This window comes from Hippopotamus amphibius, chromosome 16 (assembly GCF_030028045.1).
Source record: "Hippopotamus amphibius kiboko isolate mHipAmp2 chromosome 16, mHipAmp2.hap2, whole genome shotgun sequence".
Lineage (NCBI taxonomy): Eukaryota > Metazoa > Chordata > Mammalia > Artiodactyla > Hippopotamidae > Hippopotamus > Hippopotamus amphibius.
The window spans coordinates 47,770,468-47,795,770 of record NC_080201.1 but is presented as its reverse complement, the minus strand read 5'-3'; the positions used below and the strand labels follow the sequence as shown (position 1 = coordinate 47,795,770).

Here is a 25,303-nt window from a genome sequence, read left to right as displayed (position 1 = left end):
GCCCGCAGCCGGGACCTTGCGACTCCTAACCCGCCGCCCCGCAGACTCCTGGGAGCTCCAGCCCGCGAGGGAGTGCGCAGGCGCAGACGACTGAACCTTGGACGTGGTGAGGTTGGTAGGTTGTAGGGGCTCTGAGGAGGAGGCGGGAATTGGGAGCTCCGGTCCCGGAGGGCAGACTGGGGAAGCGGGAGCTGGGGGGAGTCTAGGGGGAAAACCGGGAGTCCAGACCGGGCCTGGGAATTATGAGGAGGGAACCGGAACCGGGCCTTGGTAACCAGACACTCAGATCTGTGCGAGCGGGGCCTCGGGCGTGGTCCGTGGGCGTGACCCCGAAGGTGACAACCTAGTGTGACCTGGAGCGAGTTTTGCGAGGGGAGATTTTGTCTCTTTTGACCCTGAGGAAGCTCCATCGTAGGGAGCAGCGCCTTACACAGAGGGGGTGTGTGTGTGTGTGTGTGTGTGTGTGTGTGTGTGTGTGCGCGCGCGCGCGCGCACGCGCGCGCGTCCCTGTGTGTGTACTAAATGGAAGCGGCCTCCTGTACCCAACCTGCTGCGTTTTGGATGCGTGCTGCTCTGTGGGATCTTGCGGCTGATTGTGTGTGAAACTGGATAAGTCTTGTTGCTGCGTGTGGGTCCCTCTGCATGTGTCTCTCTTCGGATTAGGTGTGAGTCGTGTTTGAGACCGCAGGTGACTGTGGAGAAGCGAAGTGATTTGTGATGTGATTTTGTGACTTTGTCTGGAATTAGTAATGTGCTGTCTGAGATTGTGAATGACATGTTGGTGCTGGGGGATGGTGCTTTTCTGAGGTAAGTGATTGAATGTAACTCTGCATGTGTTTGTATTACTATTACTACTGTTACTATTTGTGATGGTTTTGTGTTTGAGAGACTCTGCATGGCCACTAGTTAGATACGTAATATTTGATTATTTGAATAGTGGTCATTAAGCCTGCCTCGAAAATTGTAACTCAATAGCAATTTAGCAAATAAAATAGAGGTATAAGTATTGGAAAGGAAGAGGTAAGATTTCATGAATCCCAAATGGTAAAGTTCATTACAGGGAAGCATTATATGAAATAAAACCATAATTAAAATGATTAGTGTTCCATGGGTAGCATGCAGGAAAAAACAAACAATTTTTACCCATAATTAGCACTTTCAACACTGATGTATGAGTAAGATGTCCTGCTTCTGGATGAACTCTATGGCAGGGTCAATAGCTTCTTCAGGCATTCCATGACATAAAAGTATTAGGTATACTTTTAATCATAAGACCAGTCTCATCTTAGTAATTAAAATATTATTTTGCTAATTAAAATATTCAGTGTAGCAGTCAATACTTCAGACTTCATTTAACAAAATATTCTCCTCTGCCTGGAAGCCTACAGTGTGGAAAGTCAATTTCTTTTCTATTTCCATACCTGTATTACTAAAAAGTTGTTCAGTAGTTAATACTTAAATTACTATTAATAAATTAATAATAATGGTTAATTTTCAGTAATTGACTATGCTAATTAAGTAGTATGTACAGGTGAATCAATAAAGAGATGAAGTGGAGAAATTAAATAGAAAGTCCAGATATTCTCAAGTATATAGGGATATGTAATAATGATAGAGATGGCATTTCACATCAACTGAGAAAATATGGATTATATAGTACATCGTATTGCTAAACAATAAAACATACAGGGAAAAAACCTTTGCAAGGCAAAAACACTTTAATAGTCACATGAGCAGATAAGGAAAATTATTTTCAACTTAAAATAGATAAAAGATTAATTTATTAAATTGAAAAACATGTCAACCAGTTAGAAGATAAACACCCATGAGAAAAACAGACATACTATAAGATTTCATCACAGGAAAGAAATAAAAGCTTGTTCTCATAATTAAAATGTGTAAATTAGAACTATATATATATAGTGTATATATATATTTATCTGATAGGCAGAGATTAAAGTTATTTTCAACAGCATTCGTTAGGGTGTGGGGATGTATTCTCATGCACTGTTAGTGACAGTGTAAATTGATAGGAAATCCATGAAGAATGATTTGGAAATATATGATAAATCTGTCTTCCATGGGACAGGGAAGGTAGAGCTGCAGAGGGAAAAACACAATGTTACCTATCTCCAAGCTACAACAGATTCCCCAGAATCTATTCTACCTCACCAGGAGATTAGGTTTCTGGCATTGATAAGGGACAGGATTTGTCCATTTCCCCACTAATCTCTGTCCTGGATTTGTGTGGGGTACACAGAGTGGGCAAATGCTGAAACTGAAAATAAATGCAGATTTAACTGAGTTATTCTGGGAGATATAAGTCAAATATGGTTTCACATGGCTCCTTGTATCTTCCTATTTCTGCCTTTTCAGGACTCTTCCCTTTTCCAAAAGAAGAGCTCAAAAGAGAAGGTTCATCTCTTGCAAATATCAAAGCCATGCCTCAGGTGAGATGATGTTTCCTCTCTTTCTGAAATCACTTGTTTTTAGGTTATATGAACATTTGCTTCCCTATCCTTAAATTTTCTGGATATTGGGATTTCCCTCCATCAAACTGGTCTCTAGTAGAGCAAACAAGTGGCCTAGGTACAAAATTTAAGAAGGACTCTCAGACCTAACTTTTGTACTCTACATGCCTCACCTGCTTCACCCTAGTTGCAGCCCTGTTTCCAGTTTCATTCCAACTGGATAAACTTACACCTTCCCCAAATGTACCCCTAGTTGTAACCAATGTTTGCATATTGATTGAATGTATCATTCACCATTTCCTTTCTCAGTCTTCTCATAAAAGTACTGCTGGAACAGAAATATCTTGATTTAAATGGGAATATATTACTTCAGTGAATCTGTCTTGTCTAGACACTGATTTAAGATCTAAATTTGTGAGGAGTCAAGGAGCAGATATGCAAAAATCTTGATCATCTCCACTGACCTAGGTTTTGCAATAATATGGTGGGAGGTAGAATTGGTAGATCACATTATTATTTTGTGATTAGATGTCCTGTTTTGTGCGGTTTTTAGGATAGAGATTTATTTGCAAACTTGTACAGAAAGCTGAAATTTTACAATCCTCTCTGATCTTTCTATTTTGCCCATGTCTGCTAGCAGTTCCTACAAATTGTGGCCCACCAGTGAAAACCTTTCCAGTACTTCAATGCTGTTATAGATTTATTCTTATCTTTTTAGTTTCTTCTAATTTTTATATGTGGATGCAGGAGAAGGAGATGCATATGCTCATCCGCTCTTGAGATACTCTATTCTTGAATCAAAGGTGGTACTTTCTCCTGTTTCCATATCTTTCCTTCAGGAAATTCCTCTTCCTCTACAAATCTGGAATTTCCCCAGATACTAATTGGTTCTCTTCTCCTCTCTGTCTTCTTTTTCTGTATGCACAATCATATTCACTCCAGAGGTTATACTGATCTGATTCTAATGACTCTCAGATACCTCTCTTCATCCTAGACCTCTGTCTGGAGTATAAGAACCATATATCCAACCTCCAACAGCTATCACTACTGTATGTTCCATAGACATTCCAAGTACATGTCCAAGGTTTACCTCATTACCTCCTTTGGTCCAGCTTATTCTTTCTCCTGCTTCCCATTTCCATTTTCTAGTTTCAGCACCTACCCACTTGCTATGCAGATGACCTAAGAGCTGTGCCTCTCTTTTTTCCACTCTACAACCAATTTATGACCAATTCTGTTCAAGCTCATCATGTAGCAACCAGTTGTCCCCCACTAATACCACTTTAATCTAGGCCACATCTCTAACAGGGGTTACTTAATTGTCTTTCCCACCTAACAGAACTCAAGCCTTCTCTAGTGTTCAAGAGTATCGCCTCTAAAGTACAAATTTTATCACATAACATATGTGCTGACTTAACATTTCTTCATGTTTTTTTATACTCCATAAAGCAGCAGACCCAAATTGGAATGTGCATTACAATGGAATGTACAAGACAGTATACTGAAAAGGAGGAAAATACCAATAGTTTACATTCAAGAATAGTAATCTTTAACAGTGTGGATTGCCATTAATGCCAACTGATGATTTATAAATAAATACAGATATGTTGGGAGTGTGCTTAGTACATTTTTAAGACCATTGGTCTGCAGAAAAAAAAATACAGTATTATTATATACATACGCCCACTGCCTACCTCCATATACTTTTTTCTTCTTACAGTTCAAAGATTCTTTTCTAACTTACTGTACCTTTTGCTGTTTCCTGAATTTACTAACTGGTTTTTCTCTTCCCATGAGTTTTAAAAGCCAATAACATTTAGTCCTACAAAACAAATTCATTGTGAGTACAAAATTTTTATGTCCTCAATGAAGTCTTAGAATACAAAATGAAATTTACTTTGTAGTATGTTCCCTTGTACATATTTCTGTCATTGCGTCTGTAATATCTATTGAGTGTATGTATTTACACATATGCCTCTCTTTTAGCCTGTAACTTCTTAGAAGCAAGGTCAGAGTTTTATTTGTTTTCATGCACCAAGCAACCAGTCACATTCAAGGCAAAGAGTATGATCTCAAATATTTCTTAAATGAGATAAGTAAATATTGATGAATGTATTTTCAGAGAGAATTTTCTACAATACAAAACAGAAAGTAAGAAAACCAGTCTGACTACTGAACATGGTCTCCAATGTCTAGTTCTTACTAGTTCCAATTACTTTAGGATGAACTAGAATATGCCCTTACAGGGATCAGTGTCATTCAAGGATGTGACTGTGGACTTCACCCAGGAGGAGTGGCAGCAACTGGACCCTGCTCAGAAGGCCCTCTACAGGGATGTCATGTTGGAAAACTATTGTCACCTCATCTCTGTGGGTAAGGAAAATTCCTTGAATCTTTCAATGTCAGGCATCTCCTTTCAAGAATTTCCAAAACATGGAACTCTGAATTTCAAAGATCAGAGGTGATGAATCGCTTTTTGTTAGTAGAAAGCATGATTGTGTCCTCACTTTCCTAGTGCAAGGTGTTAACTCCAGTAGGACATTAATGTGTATCTTGTCTGCTGTCTTGAAGCTGTATCTTTCTCTTCCTTCAATAGTTTTGAAGCTCAATGACTTAGACCAAGTCTCTTTTTTTATTATCAGGATTTCACATGACTAAGCCTGATATGATCCGCAAGTTGGAACAAGGAAAAGAACTATGGACAGCAGAGAAAATTTTTCCAAGTCAGAGTTACCTAGGTGAGTCTGTATAGATAAAGTTCAGTGGACTTAGGTAGTTGATGCCTTTGGATGTTTTTAGAGATCTGTTTTTTTTTCATTGTGGTAATATACACATAACATTTACCATCTTAACCATTTTTAAGCATATAGTTGCATGGCATTAAGTACTTTTACATAGTTGTGCAACTGTCACCACCATCCATCTCCAGAACCCTTCATCTGTCAGAAGTAAAACTCTGTACCCATTAAACAATAACTCCCCATTACCACCCCCACTAGCCCCTGGCAACCAATATTCTACTTTCTGTCTCTGTGAATTTGACTACTGGTAGGTACCTCATATAAGTGGAATTATCCAGTATTTGTCCTTTTTGTGACTGGTTTATTTCACTTAGCATAATGTCCTCAAGTTTCATCCATGTTGTAGTATGTAACAGAATTTTCCTCCTTTTGAAGGCTGAATAATATTCCATTATAGGTACATGCCACATTTCACTTATCCATTCATCTCTCAGTGGACATTTTGTTTGCTTCCACCTTTGGCTACTGTGGATAATGTTACTACGAATATGGGTGTACAGATATCTATTTGAGTCATTGTTTTCAGTTCTTTTGGGTATATACCCAAAAGTAAAATTGCTGGATCATTTGGTAATTCTGTGTTTAATGTTTTGAGGAACTGCCGTACTGTTTTCCATAGTGGCTACACCATTTTACATTCTCATCAACAATGCACAAGGGCTCCAGTTTCTCTACGTCCTTACCAACAACTATTATTTTCTTTTTCTCTCCTTTTATTTTCGGATAGTAGTTGTCTTATTAGGGATCCATTTTTAAAGGTCTGAAATCTCTGAAGTGTCTATAGATGACTAACTCCCATGCCTCTAAAATCTAAATTTTCTTTGGAATATCACTCCCCACATAAATAAATCCTTTCATTGTGTCTTATGCTTATAGAGCTATTGACTGCTATTACTTTACCAAGAATCCACTTCATGCTTTGTAAGTATAATGTCCATAATGATCCTAAGTGTAAAGTTCTTTGAGTTCTGACAGAAGTATAAACCCAAGTATCTCACACTGTAATGAAGATAAAGGATAACATTAAGTTCCGTTAGGCCTCTTCCAAGTCAATCTCTCCCTGGGACATTCTGATTTCCATCACTGTGATTTCTACCAACGTAGATAAGTTTTGTCTATTCTGGACCTTTTTCATGTCTACTTTCTTTCACTCAGCTTAATGTCTGAGAGATTTACACGTGTTTTATATACAGTTTATTTTAATTGCAGAATAGTATCCAATTGTATGGATATACCAGTTTGTTTATGCATCTCCTCTTGATAGACATTTGAAATGTTCCAGTTTGGGGCTATTATTATTATTATTATTTTGGCCACACTGCACAGCATGTGGGATCTTAGTTCCCCATCAGGGACTGAACCCAAGCCCCCTGCAGTGGATGCGTGGAGTCTTAACCACTGGACCACCAGGGAAGTCCCTGGGGCTGTTATGAATAAAGCTACTGTGAACATTCTTGTAAAAATCTTTTTGTGGACATATGTTTTTATTTTTCCTCAGCAAACACCTATCAGATGGTATTGCTCATTTATAAGGCAGGTTTCTAGTTCACATTTTAGAAACTACCAGTTTTTAAAAGTTAGCACACCATTTTAAACTTTGACCAGCAATGTATGAAAAATTTTTTTGCCCCCCACATTCTCTTCTAAATTTGATGTTATCAGTATTTTCATTTTGGTCATTCTTAAGTACTATTTTCAAGAATGGTAGTATATCTTAGCATGTTTCAATTTAGATTTCTTTTATGACTAATGATGTTGAGAACTTTTTCAAGTGCTTTTTATATCTTCTTCAGAGCTATCTGTTCAAATGTTTTACCCATTTTTTATTGGTTAATATATTTTTTCCTTGAATAGTAGGAATTCTTTACATATTCTAAATAGAAATCCTTTGTCTGATATAGGTATTGCAAATATTTTCTCTAGTCTATAGCTTGCCTATTTATTTTAATGGTGTCTTTCAATAAGCATAAGTTTTTCACTCCAGTTTATAATTTTTTTTATCATTATTTCTTTGACCTCTCAAACAAGTATTTGCCTTCCCCTAGGTTGTGAAGATAGTTTCCTGTATTTTCTTCTAAAAATGTTATGAATATTTTGCTTTTTTTAAATTAGTTCTGTGACCCATATCATGTTAAGTTTTATTTATGGTGTGAGGTAAGGGTTAAGAGTCTGTTTTCTTCCATATGGATATCAATTTGTCCCATCAATTGTTGAATTGAATTAAATTGCTCTGATGATCATATCAAAAGTTGTTTGATTGTATTTGTGTCATTCTATTTCTAGAGTATTCTTTCCTTTGATATAATTTAAGTCCCATTACTAACACCACCTGTTCTTTGATTATTGTAGCTTTATAATAAGTCTTGATGTCAGAGTAAGTCCTGTTAACTATCTTCTTTCTAAAAAATTGTTTTGGCTCTTTCAGGTCATTTTCATTTTCTTTTTCAAATTTTAGAATCAACTTCTTGATTTCTTTAAATAAATATGCTGGGGTTTTTATTGGTGAGAAATAACACCTTAGCAATATTGAGTCGCCCAGTCCATGACTATACTATATCTTAACTTTAGTTAGCTTCTCTAATTCCCATAAGCAGTGTTTTATTATTTTTAGTATAGAGGTCTTATTTTATTAAGTGTGTCTCTAAGCTTTTAATATTTTTGATGCTATTGTAAATAATGAGATTTTTAAAATTTCTTTTTCCAGCTTGTTGTTAATATGTGTAGCCACGACTGACTTTCAGATATTGACTTTGCATATTTCTATTGATGGTATTAAATTTTATTGTTGTTACTGTTGTTCTTTGTTTTAGTTTTTTTTTTACATTTTCTACATGTAAAACAGGCCTTCTTGAAATAAGAATTTCACTTCTACATTTGTAAACTTTATTGCTTTCTTTTTTTCTTTTTCTTACCCTGTTGTATTGACTAGGACCTACTGTACAACATTGATTAGAGGCAGTGAGAGTGAGCATTCTTAGCAGTTCACTAAATTTAGAAGGTAGACATTTAATATTTAATATTTCATCCTTAAGTTTAATATTAGCTGTAGATTTTTCATAAGTGCTCTTTGTTAGGTTCTGGAAGTTCTCTTTTTTTACTAGTTTTTGGACAATTTTAAGTATGTATGGATGTTGATCTTAACAAATGCTTTTTCAGCATCTATTGAGATGATCATATGATATTTCTTTTTTAATCTGTTACTGTGTGTGTTACATTGATTAATGTGAATTTTAAGCCAACCTTGGGCTCCTGGGATGACTCCCAGTTGGACAAGATGCATTATCCGTCTTATAGATTGCTGAAATTGGTTTGCTAATATTTTAGTAAGCTTTAATGCATGATTTTACCAAGGATAGTGGTTTGTAGTTTTCTTGTAATCTTACTGAAAATTTTTGTATCCAGAATTGTGTCAGCCATATCAAGCTGGGGGTGTTTCCTCTTCATCTATTTTCTTACGGAATTTGTGTGAGACTGGTATTGTTGCTTCCTTAAATGTTTGAGGAAAATCATTATTAAGCCATTTGGGGCTGCATTTTTATAATTCAAGACTTCTGCTTCCAGCTCTGAGGAAGTAACAAAGTCTAGAATTATACTCCTACAGGAAACAGTTAGAAAACTAGACAAAACTGTTTTCAGATATTGAACAACAGGCAGCACAGGCCTGGATTCCTGAGAGAAGAGAAATAAATGAGATGCACCCTACCTCATTCCAGGCTGTCATCTGAAGGCAACTTCCAGACTGCAGTGCAGAGAGGGGAATCCAAAAAGAACCTGGCAATTTTACTGACTTTAGGGGACCAACATAGACATTCAAGGAAATTAAGGTGGCTGGAATTTGTAAGACACAGTTCCCAAAAAGAGGGAGCTATGCAGAGAAAGAGTTCCCCAAGTCTGGAAAAGGTTCCCCTTGAGTCTTTGGCTAAAGATAAGTCTGCTTGTGTGCAGGTAAAACCCCATGAGACCAGGCAAGGACATGTTCTAAGAAAAATACAATTACCACAGTGTTGTGAGACAAACAACTCTCATACCCTGCTGCACCAGACATCATTTTATTTCTCTTCAGCCAGAGTGGAGAGAACTTGTTAATACATAGGAATTAGATAGACACCCTAGAAAGGTCGTACATAATAAATGGGGCTAGATTAGCCATAGAATAGAGACTGCAAGATTTGTCATAAAAGAGCTTAAAAGATTTGTCAAAAAAGCGTCAGAAGGTTTAAACTAATCCAGAAATAACTGCTCTGTGTCTGTTGGGTCCTCCAAGGAGATGTTGAGATGGAGTTGGGAGTGTAATAGATTTCTCAGAGGTGACATCTATGAAAGAGAAAAGGACGAAGTAAGATGAGAAACAGAAAGCCATCAGACCATGTACAGATATGTGGAAGGAAAGGGGACTGGGCAGGGAGAGCCTTAGGCCATTATGCAGATCTGACAAAGTCTCAGTCAACCTAACTCCTCTAAAGCAAAGACAGTTCATCAGAGGAGTCCTCATGGACAGAAATGGCTACTGTCTAGTGTTCAGTCATTAGGTGGGGATTCCCTGCGGAGACCCTGGCTTGGTTCAAAATCTGAAGGGCATCCTGAAGATGCTAACAGTTCTTGCACATGAATGGTAAGTTCTCTTTGAAGGGAGGTCCTAGTGGTACAACTCTATGGCTGCCACAGAATGCCAAACCCCCGCCCCCCCCACCAATACTCTTTATGAAAATACAACCATATCTTAAAAAAAATAAAAAATAAAAAATTTAAACAATATGTTGTAGGTATCTTCTCATACTAATAAATACTGATCAACATTAAAAAAATTTTAAGAAATACAACCATATCTTAAACTCAACAATGTTAAATTGATAATGTCTGATGTCCAATCAAAAATTATTAAACATATGAAGAAGCAGGAAAATATGACCCATAAACAGGAAATAAATCATTCAACAGGAAAAAAACTCACTTAATAAAAACAGACCCCAAAAAGGTAGCGGTGATGGAATTTGCCAACAAGGATGTTAAAACAGCCATTAGAAATGACTTGAGTATCATCAAGGATGTACAGCGAAAATGAACATAATGAGGCAAGACAGCAAAGATTGAAATAAAAACCAAATGGAACTTCTAAAGATGACTATTCAGTATCTGAAATGAAAAGGAAGACCCAACTATGTCCTATGTATTAAAATATAAAGACACAGGTAGGTGAAACATAAAAAGATGAAAAAATATGTACCATACTGTCTTGTGATTTGCCCCCCCCCCCCAAAATTTGGGACAGATGTCAAGACTGAAATCTCACATAATGAGGCTTTCTAGGGAGAGCAGGAAAGATTCCCAAGGTGGTCCTAAAATGGCTTGAGAGAGCAAGGAGGGGTGTCTGGCTTTGGTGTTTATTGTGTTTCAGGAGGTCATGTTGGGGCTGTACACGTGGGCTAGGGCTTGCATGTTTTAAACTTCCTGCCAGCACCAACAGAAAGAGCATGCAAGTTTTCTTATCAGCTTGCCCACGTGTGGGGCAAGAGGGGAAAAAAGGGGAGTGGGCCTAGGAAGTTGTCAGCAGTAAGACATCAAAAATAGAATCTGACTCTATACACATGCAAACATTAAGAAGAAAATGGGAGTGGTTATATGTCAAAGTAGATTTCAGAATATGGAGTATTACAGTGATAAAGAGGGACACTTCATTAGAAGTCATAACAATTCTAACAGCTTCAGAATACTTCAGTGTTTCTGTTTGTTTGGTTTTTTTTTTTTATCATTTTCACTACCCTAAAGAGTCTTTTTAGAGATTTTCTTTCTAATTGCCCCCCCCCCGTGAAATTTTAATACGATAATCTATGTTCTTTTGCCCTTTGGAGAGCCACAAACCAGTGTCATATGTAAGATTTTCTTTTTTCATTTTCTCGAGAACAACTTTTGCTCCCTTGAGAGCAGTATCACCACCCCCCCTGCCCCACCCCCGCCATTGAGAATGCATGAAATATGTGAAGCAAAGTTGATATACCTGAAAGAAGCAATATAGTTATAGCTTAAGATATAAATACTTTTCCCTCAGTAATTGAGGGAACAAAGAGAAAGAAAATCAATAAGCCTATGGAAGGCTTGAAAACACAATCAATTGTACCTAGTTAATCTTTATAGACAGTTTTACATGGAACATTCACCAAGATAGACTCTATATGCTGGGCCATAACACAAGTATCAACAAATTAAAAAGAAATCATAGCGTATAGTTTCTGACCACAGTAGGATTAATTTAGAAATCAAAAGCATATCTCTAAATTCCGCAAGTATTTAGAAATTAATCACGTTCCCAAATAACCCATGAATCAAGGAAGAAATCGTAAGGTAAATTAGAAAGCATTTTGAACTGAATGATAATGAAGACAACATATCAAAATGTGTGGGATGCAACTAACTATAGCAACATTAAAAAATTTTTATCCCTTTAAATCAGGGCCTAAAATGGGCTTAAACTGTCACCCTAAGTAACTAGAAAAAGAAAAGTAAATTCAAAAGTTAGTGAGAGGAAAAAACTGACTAAAACAGAAATCAGTGAAATACATAAAGAAGAACAGAGAAAATGACTGAAGCCAAAAGCTGATGCATTAAAATAATAAAATTAATAAACCATAGCTATATATACTAATAAAAGTAGAAGACACATCACCAATATCAGAAATTAAAGAGGCTGCATCACTACAGATCACACAGACATTAAAAGGACAATTAGGGAATATACAATCTTATACCAACCAATAGAGTAGAGGAGAACACTTCCCAACTCATTTTGTAAGACCAGCATCATTCACAAAGGAAAAATAAGAATAGAAAACTACACACCAACATCCTTCATGAAGCTAGATATAAAAATCCTTTATAAAATATTATAAAACTGAATCTAAAAAAAAAACTGAATGGAGCAATATTTTAAAAGGATGATACCTCATGACCAAAAGGAGTTTATCCCAGGAAAGCAAAGTTGATTTGGTATTTAAAAATCAAGCTGTGGGGCTTTCCTGGTGGTGCAGTGGTTAAGAATCTGCCTGCCAATGCAGGGGACTCGGGTTCAATCCCTGGTCCGGGAAGATCCCATATGCCGCGGAGCAACTAAGCCCATGTGCCACAACTACTGAGCCTGTGCTCTGGAACCTGTGAGCCACAACTATTGAGCCTGTGTGCCGCAACTACTGAAGCCTGCACACTTAGAGCCCGTGCTCCACAACAGGAGAAGCCAGCGCCATAAGGAGACCGCACAGTACAATGAAGAGTAGCCCCTGCTTGCTGCAACTAGAGACACCCCTCATGGAGCAATGAAGACCCAATGCAGCCAAAAATAATAAATTTTTTAAAAAATCAAGCTATGTAATTCACCATGTAAAGGTAAAAAGAGGTTGAAAATCAAGGATATAAGTTACCACTTAAAGTATAGAAAAAAAGGGAGAAAACCATGTAATCATCTCAGTAAATGCATGAAAATAAATTCAGTTTCTATTTATTATAAATCTATTTATTAGTAATTCAAGGGAACTTCCTCAACGTCATAAAAAATATCTTTGAAAAAAGTTATAGCTACCCTCACATTCAATGGTGAAAGCTTGTATGGTTTTCCTCTAAAAACAAAAACAAAGAAGGCATGTCCATTATCACCACTTCTATTAAACATTTTGCAGGACACAAGTCAGTACAATAAGGCAAGAAAAAGAAGTTAAAAGGCTACAGATCAGAAAGGGAACTATCTTCATTTGTAGGTGACATGATTGTGTACATAGTATATCCTAAGGTATCTAAAAGAAAAGAACTGTTAGAACTAATAAGTGAAATTAGCAAGTTCACGGAGTTCTTGTTTTAGGTAAAATTTGGGAAATTTTTGGTCTGTACTTCTATAGTTTTATTCCTGCTCTATTCTTTTCCTTTTTTTAATTAATTTATATATTTATTGGCTGCATTAGGTCTTCATTGCTGCACACGGGCTGTCTCTAGTTGTGGTGAATGGGGGCTACTCTTCATTGTAGTGCTTGGGCTCCTCATTGAGGTGGCTTCTCTTGTTGCTGAGCAGGGGCTCTAGGCACGTGGGCTTCAGTAGTTGCAGCACATGGGCTCAATAGTTGTGGCTGACAGACTCCAGAGCGCAGGCTCAATAGTTGTAGCACACAGGCTTAGTTGCTCCGAGGCATGTGGGATCTTCCCGGACCAGGGAACGAACCCGTGTCCCCTGCATTGGCAGGCGGATTCTTAACCACCGCACCACCTAGGAAGTCCCCTGCTCTATTGTTAATTACATTTTAAATCATTTCGTCCTCTAGTTCACTAAGGATTTTAAGAGTTCTTTTAGTTTGGGTAATTTCTGTTAACCTGACTTCCAGTTTACTGATTCTTTATTCTCTTTATGTTTATTTGCTGTTAAACCCATCCAGTGAATTTTATATTTCAGATATTGGGTTTTTTCAGTTTGTATTTCCTTATGTCTCCTGATTACTCCATCTCTTCACCCATATTTCCATCTTTTCTTATAGATTTGTAAACATATTTATCATAGTTATTTTAAATCTTCTAATTTTAACATAGGGACAAATAGTCTGTTTCTGTTGATTGGTTTTTATCTTCCCTATTGGTCACATTTTCCTGTTTCTTCTCAGGAAACCTTTATATAACATGTTATGAAAATGCTGGATCCTTTTTCTTCCTCTGAAGATTACTGAGTTTTAATTTTATAGGCAATTAAGTTATTGGAGGCTTATGTCAATTCTTTTGTCAGGTTGCTTTTAAATTGTTTAGATTATTTCTTATTTTGGTTTCAGTTTTGCCTTTAGTTTTATGGTATTGCTCTAAGTCCTGGGATGCAGCCTTTACTCCTAATACATAGCCATTCTGGGATTTCAATAGAAAGACCGAAGTTTTAACCAGGTTCTTATAACTTGGCACAGGACTGGAATTAAAAACTGTTTTTGCAGAGTTAAGTAGCTGCTGAAATCTTTGCTCAGTTCTTTCAGTGTTCCAGCTTTCTTTTCCCTTTATGCTCCTTAAGTCTTACTCTATATAAATGAAGTCAATCAAGGTTTTGAAGAGGGGTTTATGCTAACGTTGGAGCGTTCCTTCTATGCTTTCTTCATTCTTGGATTTTGTCCTCAATTTAACAGCCACTGTGGTACTCCCGAACTCCGATCTCTGATTCTTATGCACAGGATGACTCCTGCTTTCTCCTTGAGACCTATCCCCTGTGTGCTGCATGTACTACCAGGTACACAGTGGAAGACCTGGATAAATGTAGATCTTATTGCAGTATGGTTTCTTTCTTTCAAAGGTTGTATCCATTCCAGTTTCTGCTTGCTTTTGATCATTTTTTAGTGCCTTCAAACAAGTTGGTCTTTTATAATTGGTCCATAGTTATCACTGTTATCGGTTGTAAGGTTGTTTTGATACAAACTCCTTTGCCATTACCAGAATCTGAATGTCTATATCAGCAGTTCTTAAACTTCTTAGTCTCAGGACTTTAAAAAAAACTGTTTTTTTAATTGAAGTATAGCTGATTTACAATGTTGTGCCAATCTCTGCTGTACAGCAAAGTGACTCAGTTATACACATATATACATTCTTTTTTTTATATTCTTTTCCATTATGGTTTATCACAGGATATTCAATATAGTTCCCTGTGCTATACATTAGGACCTTGTGGTTTATCCATTCTAAATGTAATAGTTTGCATCTACCAACCCCAAACTCCCAGTCCATTCCTCTCCCTCCCCACCCTGGCAACCACAAGTCTGTTCTCTATGTCTGTGAATCTGTTTCTGTTTTGTAGGTAGGTTCATTTTTGCCATATTTTAGATTCCACATGTAAGTGATATCATGTGGTATTTGTCTTTCTGACTTACTTCACTTAGTATGATACTCTCTGGTTGCATCTCTGTTGTTGCAAATGGCATTATTTTGTTCTTTCTTATGGCTGAGTAGTATTCCATTGTATATATATATATATACCACATCTTCTTTATCCATTCATCAATGGACATTTAGGTTGTTTCCATGTTTTGACTTTTTTGAACAGTGCTGTATAAACATAGGTGTGCATGTATCTTTTTGAATTATAGTTTTATCTGGGTATATTCCCAGGAGTGGGATTGCTGGATCACATGGTAATTCTATTTTTAGTTTTCTGAGGAACTGCCATACTGTAGTGGCTGTACCAACTTACATTCCCTTTTCTCCACACCCTTTGTTATTTGCAGACTTTTTAATGATGGCCATTCTGACCGGTGTGGGGTGGTAACTCATTGTAGTTTTGATTTGTGTTTCTCTAATAATTAGTGATGTTGGGTATCTGTTCATGTGCCTACTGGCCATCTGTTTGTATGTTTTCTTTGGAGAAATGTCTATTAAGGTCTTCTGCCCATTTTTCGATTGGGTTATTTGTTTTTTATTGTTGTTGAGTTGTATGAGTTGTTTGTATATTTTGGAGATTAAGCCCTTGTCTGTCACATCATTTCCATCATCTCTGCAACATTTAAAAAAATATCTCTCCACAATTTGTGTTTTGTTTCACTCTATGAAATATCTTACATCCTCTCGTTTTCTCATTTGCCACTGACATCTTCCAAAGTGACAGCCATGTTATTTCAGGTTTGGACTGCTGTAATTACTATTTGGAGTTGCCATAGTTTTTTTCCATTTCTTTCAGTTTTCTTTCAGTCAATAAGCAAAAAAGATATAACTTATTATATGAAATTGAAATCCCTTCTTCTTTCAAGGCCTGACAGAATAATATCCCATCTGGTCACTCTACATGTATTTCTACTTTTGACTAAGAATTCCTGCTAATGTCTGTTCTAGTCTCCAAAATGTACTCAATACAGTTGATTTTATTCCTCACAACTGGACCTTTTATTATATGACAGCTGCCATATACCCATAGGGATACTTGCAAAGTACCCAACTACAAAATAAGAGAGTACAGTAGTACACACAAGGCCATCGTCACTTCTGATACCAACTGTAAGTTCAGGGTTTCCCACGACTACCGTTAGGGTTTATAGTTTGCTATAAGGAGTGACAAAACTTACTGAAAGCTGTAATACTCACACTTATGGTTTGTAAGAGAAGGATACAGATTAAAATCAGCCAAGGGGAGAAGCACATAGGGCAGAGTCCAGGAAAGTACCAAACACAGACCTTCTAGTAGTTCTCTCTCCATGGAGTCGTGGACAGCATTACTTCCCTATGACAGTACATATGGAATATTGCCAGCCAGGGAAGCTTCACCCAAGTCTAGTGTCCAAAGTTTATATTAGGGCTGCATCATATAGGCATGCTTGACTGCCCATGTGGTGGCTGATCTGTTTCCAGCCCCTTAAGAGATTGCACTAATATTCTGTGACCCAAAACCACCACTCTAAATCACATTGTTGGTGTGGCTCAAAGACCCCCACCACCACCACCGCCGCCATCACACTGTTACTTTCTGGCTGGCCAGAGTCTCCCAGGCAAATAAATACTCCTGTCAGGCACAACATTCCAAGGATTTAGAGATTACCTCCCAGAAGCCAAAGGCAAATGTCTGACTTCTCTTTGGGCAAGATTATATTCTTTACCACACAATACTACATATCCTTTGATTAAGAGATCAAATTTCATTTCCCCATGAAATGTCCCTTGGTGACTCCAGAGCATGTCAGTTTCTTTTTTTTCTGCATTCACATTATACTTAGTGTCTGTAACATGCAAACACACCCATCCTCTGATATGATCTAGTAATTTGCTACCTGATTCAACACTGTTTTATCTGAGGCCTCTTTTCCCGTCTGATTAACAATTCCCTCAAAATAAGGTCCTCTTTTTTACTTTTCCTTACTGTAGCTTGTAACAGAGGCTAGATATTCAATAGTTACCTGATTGATGGCCTATGGTAGCATGCAAGGAAAACATCTTTCTCATCCATTCAGAAATCATTTAATGGTAAGTTCTTTTTAGATATACATGCCAAGATCATATCCCTTCACCACTGATAAGTGTGTTAATGTATACTCAGAAGGTTTCAAAGAAGATAGTGAATAAATTGTTGACTTCCAAGAGCATAAGTTTTAGTTGGGAAGGCATTATTATCAAATTGAGCATTTTACATATAATATTAAAATAGCAGGTCATTGAAAGATTGCTTGAAATGGATGGCTCAGACTATAATTATATACTAATTTCAGAAAAATTAGACATTGAAGGGTGGAAAAAATATGTGAAGGTTTTTGGATAAATTGGATAGTAGCATGTCCATGAAGGTGGTTGAAGTTCTCAGGAAGTCAGTATAATTGCAATTACTGATACAGATTAGTTTTGCCTGTCCTACAGCTACACATAAATGGAATTGTATGATGTGTACTCTTTTGCATAAAGCTTTAAATCTGAAAAATGTTTGGGATTCATCCCTTTTGTCATTATGTATCAGTAGGTTTTTTCCTTTTTAATTGCTGAATAGTATTCCATTGTATAAATTTCACTGTAGTTTTCCATTTTAATACATTATACAGTATTACCTGTTTACCTTTTTGATGGCTAGTTCGATGGGATAAAAGGGCTTTTATAAATAATATGCAAGTCATGAGTAAGATGAATCCATCTTTAATATTGCACCACCAGATATGGGTAGTAGTAACAATAGTAAGATATAGCCAAAAATTTATAAGAAAAATAATAGTTTTTAAGGCCAATGAGTGCCTTACACATACATTGAAGAATTCAATCTTTCACAGCCCCAATAGGAAATAGCAGAGTTAAGGTATGTTACTGCATTGGGAGGAAAACTTGAACCCATCCTTCCCTAAAACTGAAAAATGTAATTTAGCAAATTGAAAAAAGGAAAAGTTATAATTGATGGTCAGGAGAATTTAGTTGCTGATCATCTCTGGAAGAATAAACTGATGGTAGCAGCAGTCAGAGCACAGCAGTGATTATATTCATGTAACAAATATGCTTTGTCCTCTGGTTTCTTTTATAATTCCTAATGGAATTACGTTTTCCCACTTCTTCCCGTTCAAGAGAAAAAAAATTACAGTTATGCAGAGAGTTAGGGTCTAGAGTATTGACTAGTGTCTGTTCACACTAGGAAATGAGTGCCTGAGAAAGTTCATTTGCCATGGATGGGCTAAATACGAGTGAGGAAGAAACACATGGAAGTATTTTATAACACTTATTTAGTCATTAGGGAATAAATATGTAGTCTTTCATCTTCACCTGAACATTTTCATTACTTACTGTTTGGTACCCTTGAGAGGCTCACTCCATTATCTCTGAATCTGCCCATCCCAAGAACAATCCCACTTTCACCATCCTTTGTCTTCTGCTTACTAGCCCTTGTGTTTATTACACCTGCTCAATGTAGCTTATATTTACAACATCCCAAAGATATGTGTTGTTTGCTTATGGCAATTTTTCCTCATTTTAACAGTATAGCAGCCTTTGTGTTTGTTATATACATTTACCCTCCAAGAGGTCATTTATTTTGGCCTTACTCTAGATTACAGTAGTGAGATAGACAGTCCCACCATGGGTTGTTTGTATATATGTATTATCCATAACGTTTATGTGAAGACTTACTGTTGTTAATTGTATTTTTTCTAGAAGAAGATTGGGAAGCTGAAGATGTTTTAGTGAAGTTCAAAGAATACCAAGACAGGCATTCTAGATCAGTTTTATCCATCAACCACAAAAGACTAATGAAGGAGAGAAGTAATATTTTGGGGAAAACATTTACTGTCAGCAAGAACCATATTATTTCAAAAACAACACTACGTGAATATAAACCCGATGGAAAGATTTTAAAAAATATTTCAGAATTAGTCATTAGAAATATAAGCCCTGTAAGAGAGAAGTTTGGTGAGAGTAATGGATGGGAGAAATCACTCCTTAATACTAAACATGAGAAAATTCATACTGCAGTGAATCTCTATAAACAAACAGAATGTAGTCTGAGTGGTAAACAAGAGCTTATTCAACATCAGAAGATTCAAACTCCAGAGCAATCATTTGAACATAATGAATGTGAAAAACCCTTCCTTATGAAAGGAATGTTATTTACACATACTAGAGCTCATAGAGGAGAAAGACCCTTTGAATACAATAAAGATGGAACAGGCTTCATTGAAAAGGCAAATCTCAATGTCCACCAACAAAGTATTATGGAGAAGAAGCCCCACACATACAGCAAATATGGGAAATTCCTCTGTAGAAAGTCCATTTTTATCATGCATCAGAGATCTCAAACAGAAGAGAAACCCTTTCAGTGTCCTTACTGTGGGAATAGCTTTAGAAGGAAATCATATCTCATTGAACATCAGCGAATTCACACAGGTGAGAAACCTTATGTTTGCAGTCAATGTGGAAAAGCCTTCCGTCAAAAGACAGCCCTCACTCTTCATGAGAAAACACATATAGAGGGGAAACCCTACCTTTGTATGGATTGTGGGAAGTCCTTCCGCCAGAAGGCAACCCTTACTAGACATCACAAAACACACACAGGAGAGAAGGCCTATGAATGTACTCAGTGTGGAAGTGCTTTTAGAAAGAAGTCATACCTTATTGATCATCAGAGAACACACACAGGAGAGAAACCATATCAATGTAATGAATGTGGGAAGGCATTTATCCAGAAGACAACCCTCACTGTGCATCAGAGAACTCACACAGGAGAGAAACCCTATATTTGCAATGAATGCGGGAAGTCCTTCTGCCAAAAGACAACCCTCACTTTACATCAAAGAATTCACACAGGAGAAAAACCCTATATTTGTAATGAATGTGGGAAGTCCTTCCGCCAGAAGGCAATCCTCACTGTTCATCAGAGAATACATACAGGAGAGAAATCCAATGGATGTCCTCAGTGTGGGAAAGCCTTTAGTAGGAAATCAAACCTCATTCGCCATCAGAAAACTCACACAGGAGAGAAACCATATGAATGTAAAGAATGTGGGAAGTTCTTCAGTTGTAAGTCAAACCTCATTGTCCATCAGAAAACTCATAAGATAGAAACCATGGGAATTCACTAAAACTTGTGACTTTTTTGGTGAAAACTTTTAAAGTCATAGTAAACCCTGTACATGATGTTGCTTGCAAGTGTAATAATATTAAACAGTTTGAGGTATTGTACCACATATTTACCTACCATTTGCTAGCCTATAAAACACATAAAAAGAATTCCTAGACAAATTAAATGACAAAAGTCATTGAAAATACAAGCTTAAATTTTTGTTAGATTCACCAAACATAAATTCCTCTGTCAAGTTGCCACAAAACATTTAAAATTGTTTATTTTAAATTTTAATATATACCTTGTTGTGACCCAGTAATAAACAATAGGCTGCCTTGCACTGGTCCATGGACCACACTGTGAACAGAAGTGCTTTAAAAGAAAGGAGGTGTGACTGTATTTCTCATTACAAATATGGAATGAAAGTTAATTGTTACCTCCTCAGAGTTAACCGTAGTTCTAACTTCTAACATAAATTAGTTTTTGCATATTATAAACCTTTATATAGAGTAAATTATACATCATGTATTCTTTCATATATGTCTTGTTTCATCCATCACTATGTCTTTAAAACTCATCATTAGTGCATGTGGAAGAAGTTTATTTTCATTCTGTGTAAAATTCCGTTATAAGATTATATTTCAATTTATCCAATCTACTGTTGATGGACTTTTTTTTTATTGTTTACAGCTTAAGGTCATAATATATTTATATTCTATGTACATATATTCATTTCTTTCATGTATATACTTAGGAGTGGAATTGCTGGGTGCTGGTGTATATGTATGTTGGTACTACCAAAGGACTCATAACTTTCACAGCATGAGATAATTCACTCTGAAGGAAGACAGCTGTAAATATTATCAATATAGTGATGGTTCAAATGCAAGAATTCATACTAGAGGGAAACTATGAATGTTGTGAAAACTGGGAATTGAAATATAATGCATGTCCAGAGGCTTTTAGCCACAGCTCAAATCTTAAAAACCAGATGCATTTAATAAATGTGAGATTGCCTTTAGCCATAAGAATGCCTATTTGAAATCACAGTCATGCTAGAGAAAGGGAGGCACATAGTATCTTCCTTTCTCAACATTAGAGAATTCTAACAGGATAAAGTACTATCTTACTGGTCATATAAAAATGATGGATATGGAAAAGCTTACAGCCATAGCTCAAATCCTTACACCACCAGGGAATTCACAATGGATGGGAACAGTTCAAATGAAATGACTGTAAGCAATGATTAGTCATAACTCACTCTATACAATAGCAAATAATCCATACTAAAGAAAGGAAGATTGACAAAGGGAACAGATGAGGCTTCAACTCTTAACTCTGGGGAAAGCTGTTTCCATGAAAGAAGTCTAACGATACCCAGATCATGATGCTAGAGAGTCTATGTGTAGGCACCGTAGTCAATAGCCCTAGTTAAGTACCAAGCCATTATCCACTATCATCTACCAACTATATGAATGAGCTATCTGGGGCAAGTCAAGTCTTTAGATGACTGTAGCCGCTGCTGACATCCAACTGGAACCACATGAGAGACCCCCCCCCCCCACTCCCAAGCAGGAACTGCCCAGCTGAGACCTTCTCAAATTTCTGACCCTCAAAACTAAATGGTCTCATTTTAAAATTAAATTTGATGGATTAAGAGAAGGGGAAATAATCAGTATCTGTATTATAAAAATAAAGGTATGAATATTCAGATTCCAGAGTCAATGAGCAAAAGTGTGGTGACTACTAGGGGATTTTGGCGTGAGCAAAAACTGGCTCTGAAATACAGTTCAAGTTTGGGCTGTAATTTTTGTTTATAATTACATATCTAAATAACAACTCAGTGAGGAATCCATATATGTATCTTCTTTTTTTTTCCTCCTTTTCTGATAGCAAGTTATATGTGTCAACTTGACTACCTATGCAAATGTATACTTCCCAAATTTTGCAAAAAAATTTAAAATAGCGCCAAAATACCAGCTGTGGACAATGCAGAGGGAAGAAAGTCTATCTTTGAAAGATCGTGTGCAGAGTCATTTCATGAACTAAGGTGCAGACAGAAATCAAGGTATAGAATCCAACGGAAATAAGTACAGACATGTCCTTGGAGGAGGTAACTTTGAATGCCTTGAAGAAAGTCTAAATGAAGTTGTGCTTTCTAACAGCTGTTCACATATAAGTTACTTCTCAGGAAAATTAGGTCCAAAGGTTTTCATTTTGGTATGAAACGGGATTGGGCTATATTCCAGACTCCTGTGTGAAGATTTCTTTTGAAGAAGTTGAAAATGTTCTTTTTCATTAATTTTTATGGGTCCTTATTTTATGATATGATAAATATATGAAATGAGGACCTTTCATCTAACTGATCTATTGGTCTGTGGAGTTTGTGCAGCTCTGAGGAGTGGACATGGTTTTGGAATCCAAGTCCACTTATTCCTAAATATATATAACAAGATAGGAATTAATTTACAAATTCATATTTTATAGACCTAATGCAAGGTCATAGGACACAAGAGAAATAATATTGCAAAGATTTCATCAGTTCAAAATGACTAACAAAACCACACAGAGTATATACATGTAATGCTTTCCTTTAAAAGCAAAGGATGTAGCTTACCGAGAGAAAGAATCATCCAGGTGCAAGCTCCCCAGTGTCCTTATTCACACAGAGACTGCACTCCTTATCTCCAAACTGGAACCACTAAGAGCTGTGTGAATCTTGGCTCTGGAGAGCTCAAGGCAGACGTTCCCCACAAGGGCTTTATATCTCTCTGTTCACTGGTCACATAGCCAAGCTGGGCTAATCATTTATGTGAGTAAACAAATTGACTCTTGTGGGGGTGGGGGTCTTCAGGGAAGTTTTCTACTTTAAACAGCACCTTATATATCCCTCCACCTTTATCTCATTCAAAGTCAATGTCAGACATTCAAGCACTATGGAGATTAACATTAGGGCTTTTCCAGTCCAACTATAAATCAATTCCATCCTGTAAATATGCTTCCTACATATCCTATGTATTTTCTGATAATCTGTGTATGTAAACAAGCATGTCACCTCACTTCTTGTGTCCCCAGTATCATAGTGCATCTCAAACCTGAAACATTCTTGCCATGTAATGCTTGAATATCTTCACTTAATTTGTGATACAGCAATGGAGCCAGACTTGTCATGCCCTGCCTTATAAGTAATATGCAACAGCCAAAATGCAGGTATCAACACTGGTCTCTAACATTCATCTGGGATGTTCTACCATTTGAGATATTCATCAGTTTATAATCTAGGGCTTTTCAGAATCATAGATGTGTGACAATACCAAGCACTGATGAGGATATGGAACAACTAGAACTCTCATACACTGCTAATGGGAATGCAAAGTGGTAAAACCACGCTGGAAAACAATTTGGCAGTTTCTTAAAAAGTTAAACATATATTTCTCATGTGACCCAGAAATTCCGCTTGTACTTAGCCTAGAGAAATGAAAACTTATGTTCACACAAAAACTTACTCATGAATGTCTATAGTATTATTATTTATAGTCACTAAAAACTGGAAACAATCCAAATGTTGTTCAATGGATAAATTGACACACCATGGTACATCCACACAATGGAATACTACTCAACAATAAAAATAATGAACTATTGACACATGCAACATTATGGATGAAACCAGTCTCAAAAAGTTACATACTGTATGATTCCATTTATAAGACATTCTGGAAAAGGTAAAAATATAAGCACCCAGAATATATCAGTGGTTGCCAGGGATTGGGGGTGGGGGATAGTCTGAACAGAAAGGGGATGCTTGAGGGAATTCCTTGAGGTGTTGTAATTGTTTTGCATACTATCATTGTTTTGCATACATATTCACATAAATATAAAAATATGCATGTGAAAAAAATCACAGAAGTGTGTACATACCAAAAATAGTGAATTGAGTAGTAACATCAGCAAGATGGTGGAATAGTTTCCAGCACTTGTCCTCTCATAGAAACGTCAATTTGAACAACCATCCACACATGAAAATGCCTTCACATGAGCTAATACAGTACTTGGGTGGAGCACAGAAATGAAAGATACATTAAAGAGGATAAAAAGGACAATTTCACACTATCTGCATTACCTTTCTCCAAAGCTGTGAAGTGAATTGAGAGATACACCCTCTGCAAGAGGGGAAGAAGAGTTAAGTGAGCACCCAACTTTGCAACAGACCCCAGCACCAGCCTCCTCCAGTGAATCCAGGCTACAGGAAAGCCCCCATAGATCCAGGAGCCAGGTAAACAAATATGACTCAGAATCCAGGCCTGCCCCTGTGGACCCAGATACCAGGCTCCAGACTGTCCAACCCAGCACCATGCAGGCCCTGCAGATGCAGGTACCAGACTGGCACCCAAGCTCCAGGTCTGCCCCTATGGTCTCAGACCAGGCCCATCCCTATGGATCCAGACAACAGGCCAACTCTAAGGCCAGCCCCCACAGACTCTGGTTCAAGGCCTGTCACAAGAACAGGTCAGCTCCTGTGGACCCAGGCTTCAGGCCTATCTCCACAGATCCAGTCACTAGGCCAAGTCCAGTGAACCCCAGCACCAGGCCAGCCCCTATGGACCCAGGCTACAGGCCTGCTGCACAGACCCAATTAACAAACCCAGTCCAGTGGACCCTGGCACCAGATCAGCCACCATGGATCCAAGTTTCAGGCCTGTCCCTGCAGTCTCAGGTACCAGGCCCACCCACCTGCTGAACCAAGTACCAGATCACCCTGCCTGAAGGCTCCAGGAGCAAGCCTACCCATAGACCTCACCAACTGATCCACCCAGAATCTCCAGGCAGCTAGTTTGTGAAGGGCTTTCACTACTCAAGCCAGTCTGTAAAGACTGGAAGAGGTGCATCTTCTTCAAATGTGCAGACACCAACACAAGTCCACAGGATCACAAATAATCAGGGAAACATGACACCACCATAGGAACAAAATAAAGCATGACTAACCAACCCAAAAGAAAGAGATCTGTAAACTGCCTGACAAAGAA

At 37.3% G+C, this 25,303-nt stretch overlaps 1 protein-coding gene across 11 annotated transcripts; it reads left to right on the top strand.

Moving 5' to 3' along the window:
- The first annotated feature begins 12 nt into the window (after positions 1-12).
- On the top strand, positions 13-20,928 carry ZNF382 (zinc finger protein 382). 11 transcript variants are annotated; one of them, XM_057712455.1, is made up of 5 exons: positions 13-111; positions 2,377-2,450; positions 4,760-4,844; positions 5,114-5,209; positions 18,872-20,928. In XM_057712455.1, the coding sequence occupies exons 2-5, from the start codon at positions 2,442-2,444 to the stop codon at positions 20,293-20,295; spliced, it is 1,614 nt and encodes a 537-aa protein (XP_057568438.1). In that variant the 5' UTR covers positions 13-111; positions 2,377-2,441; the 3' UTR covers positions 20,296-20,928. The 11 variants fall into 11 exon arrangements, with proteins under 11 accessions (XP_057568438.1, XP_057568437.1, XP_057568432.1 ...); XM_057712454.1 differs by having other exon boundaries at positions 4,736-4,844; XM_057712449.1 differs by having other exon boundaries at positions 14-111; positions 4,718-4,844.
- Positions 20,929-25,303: the final 4,375 nt, after the last annotated feature.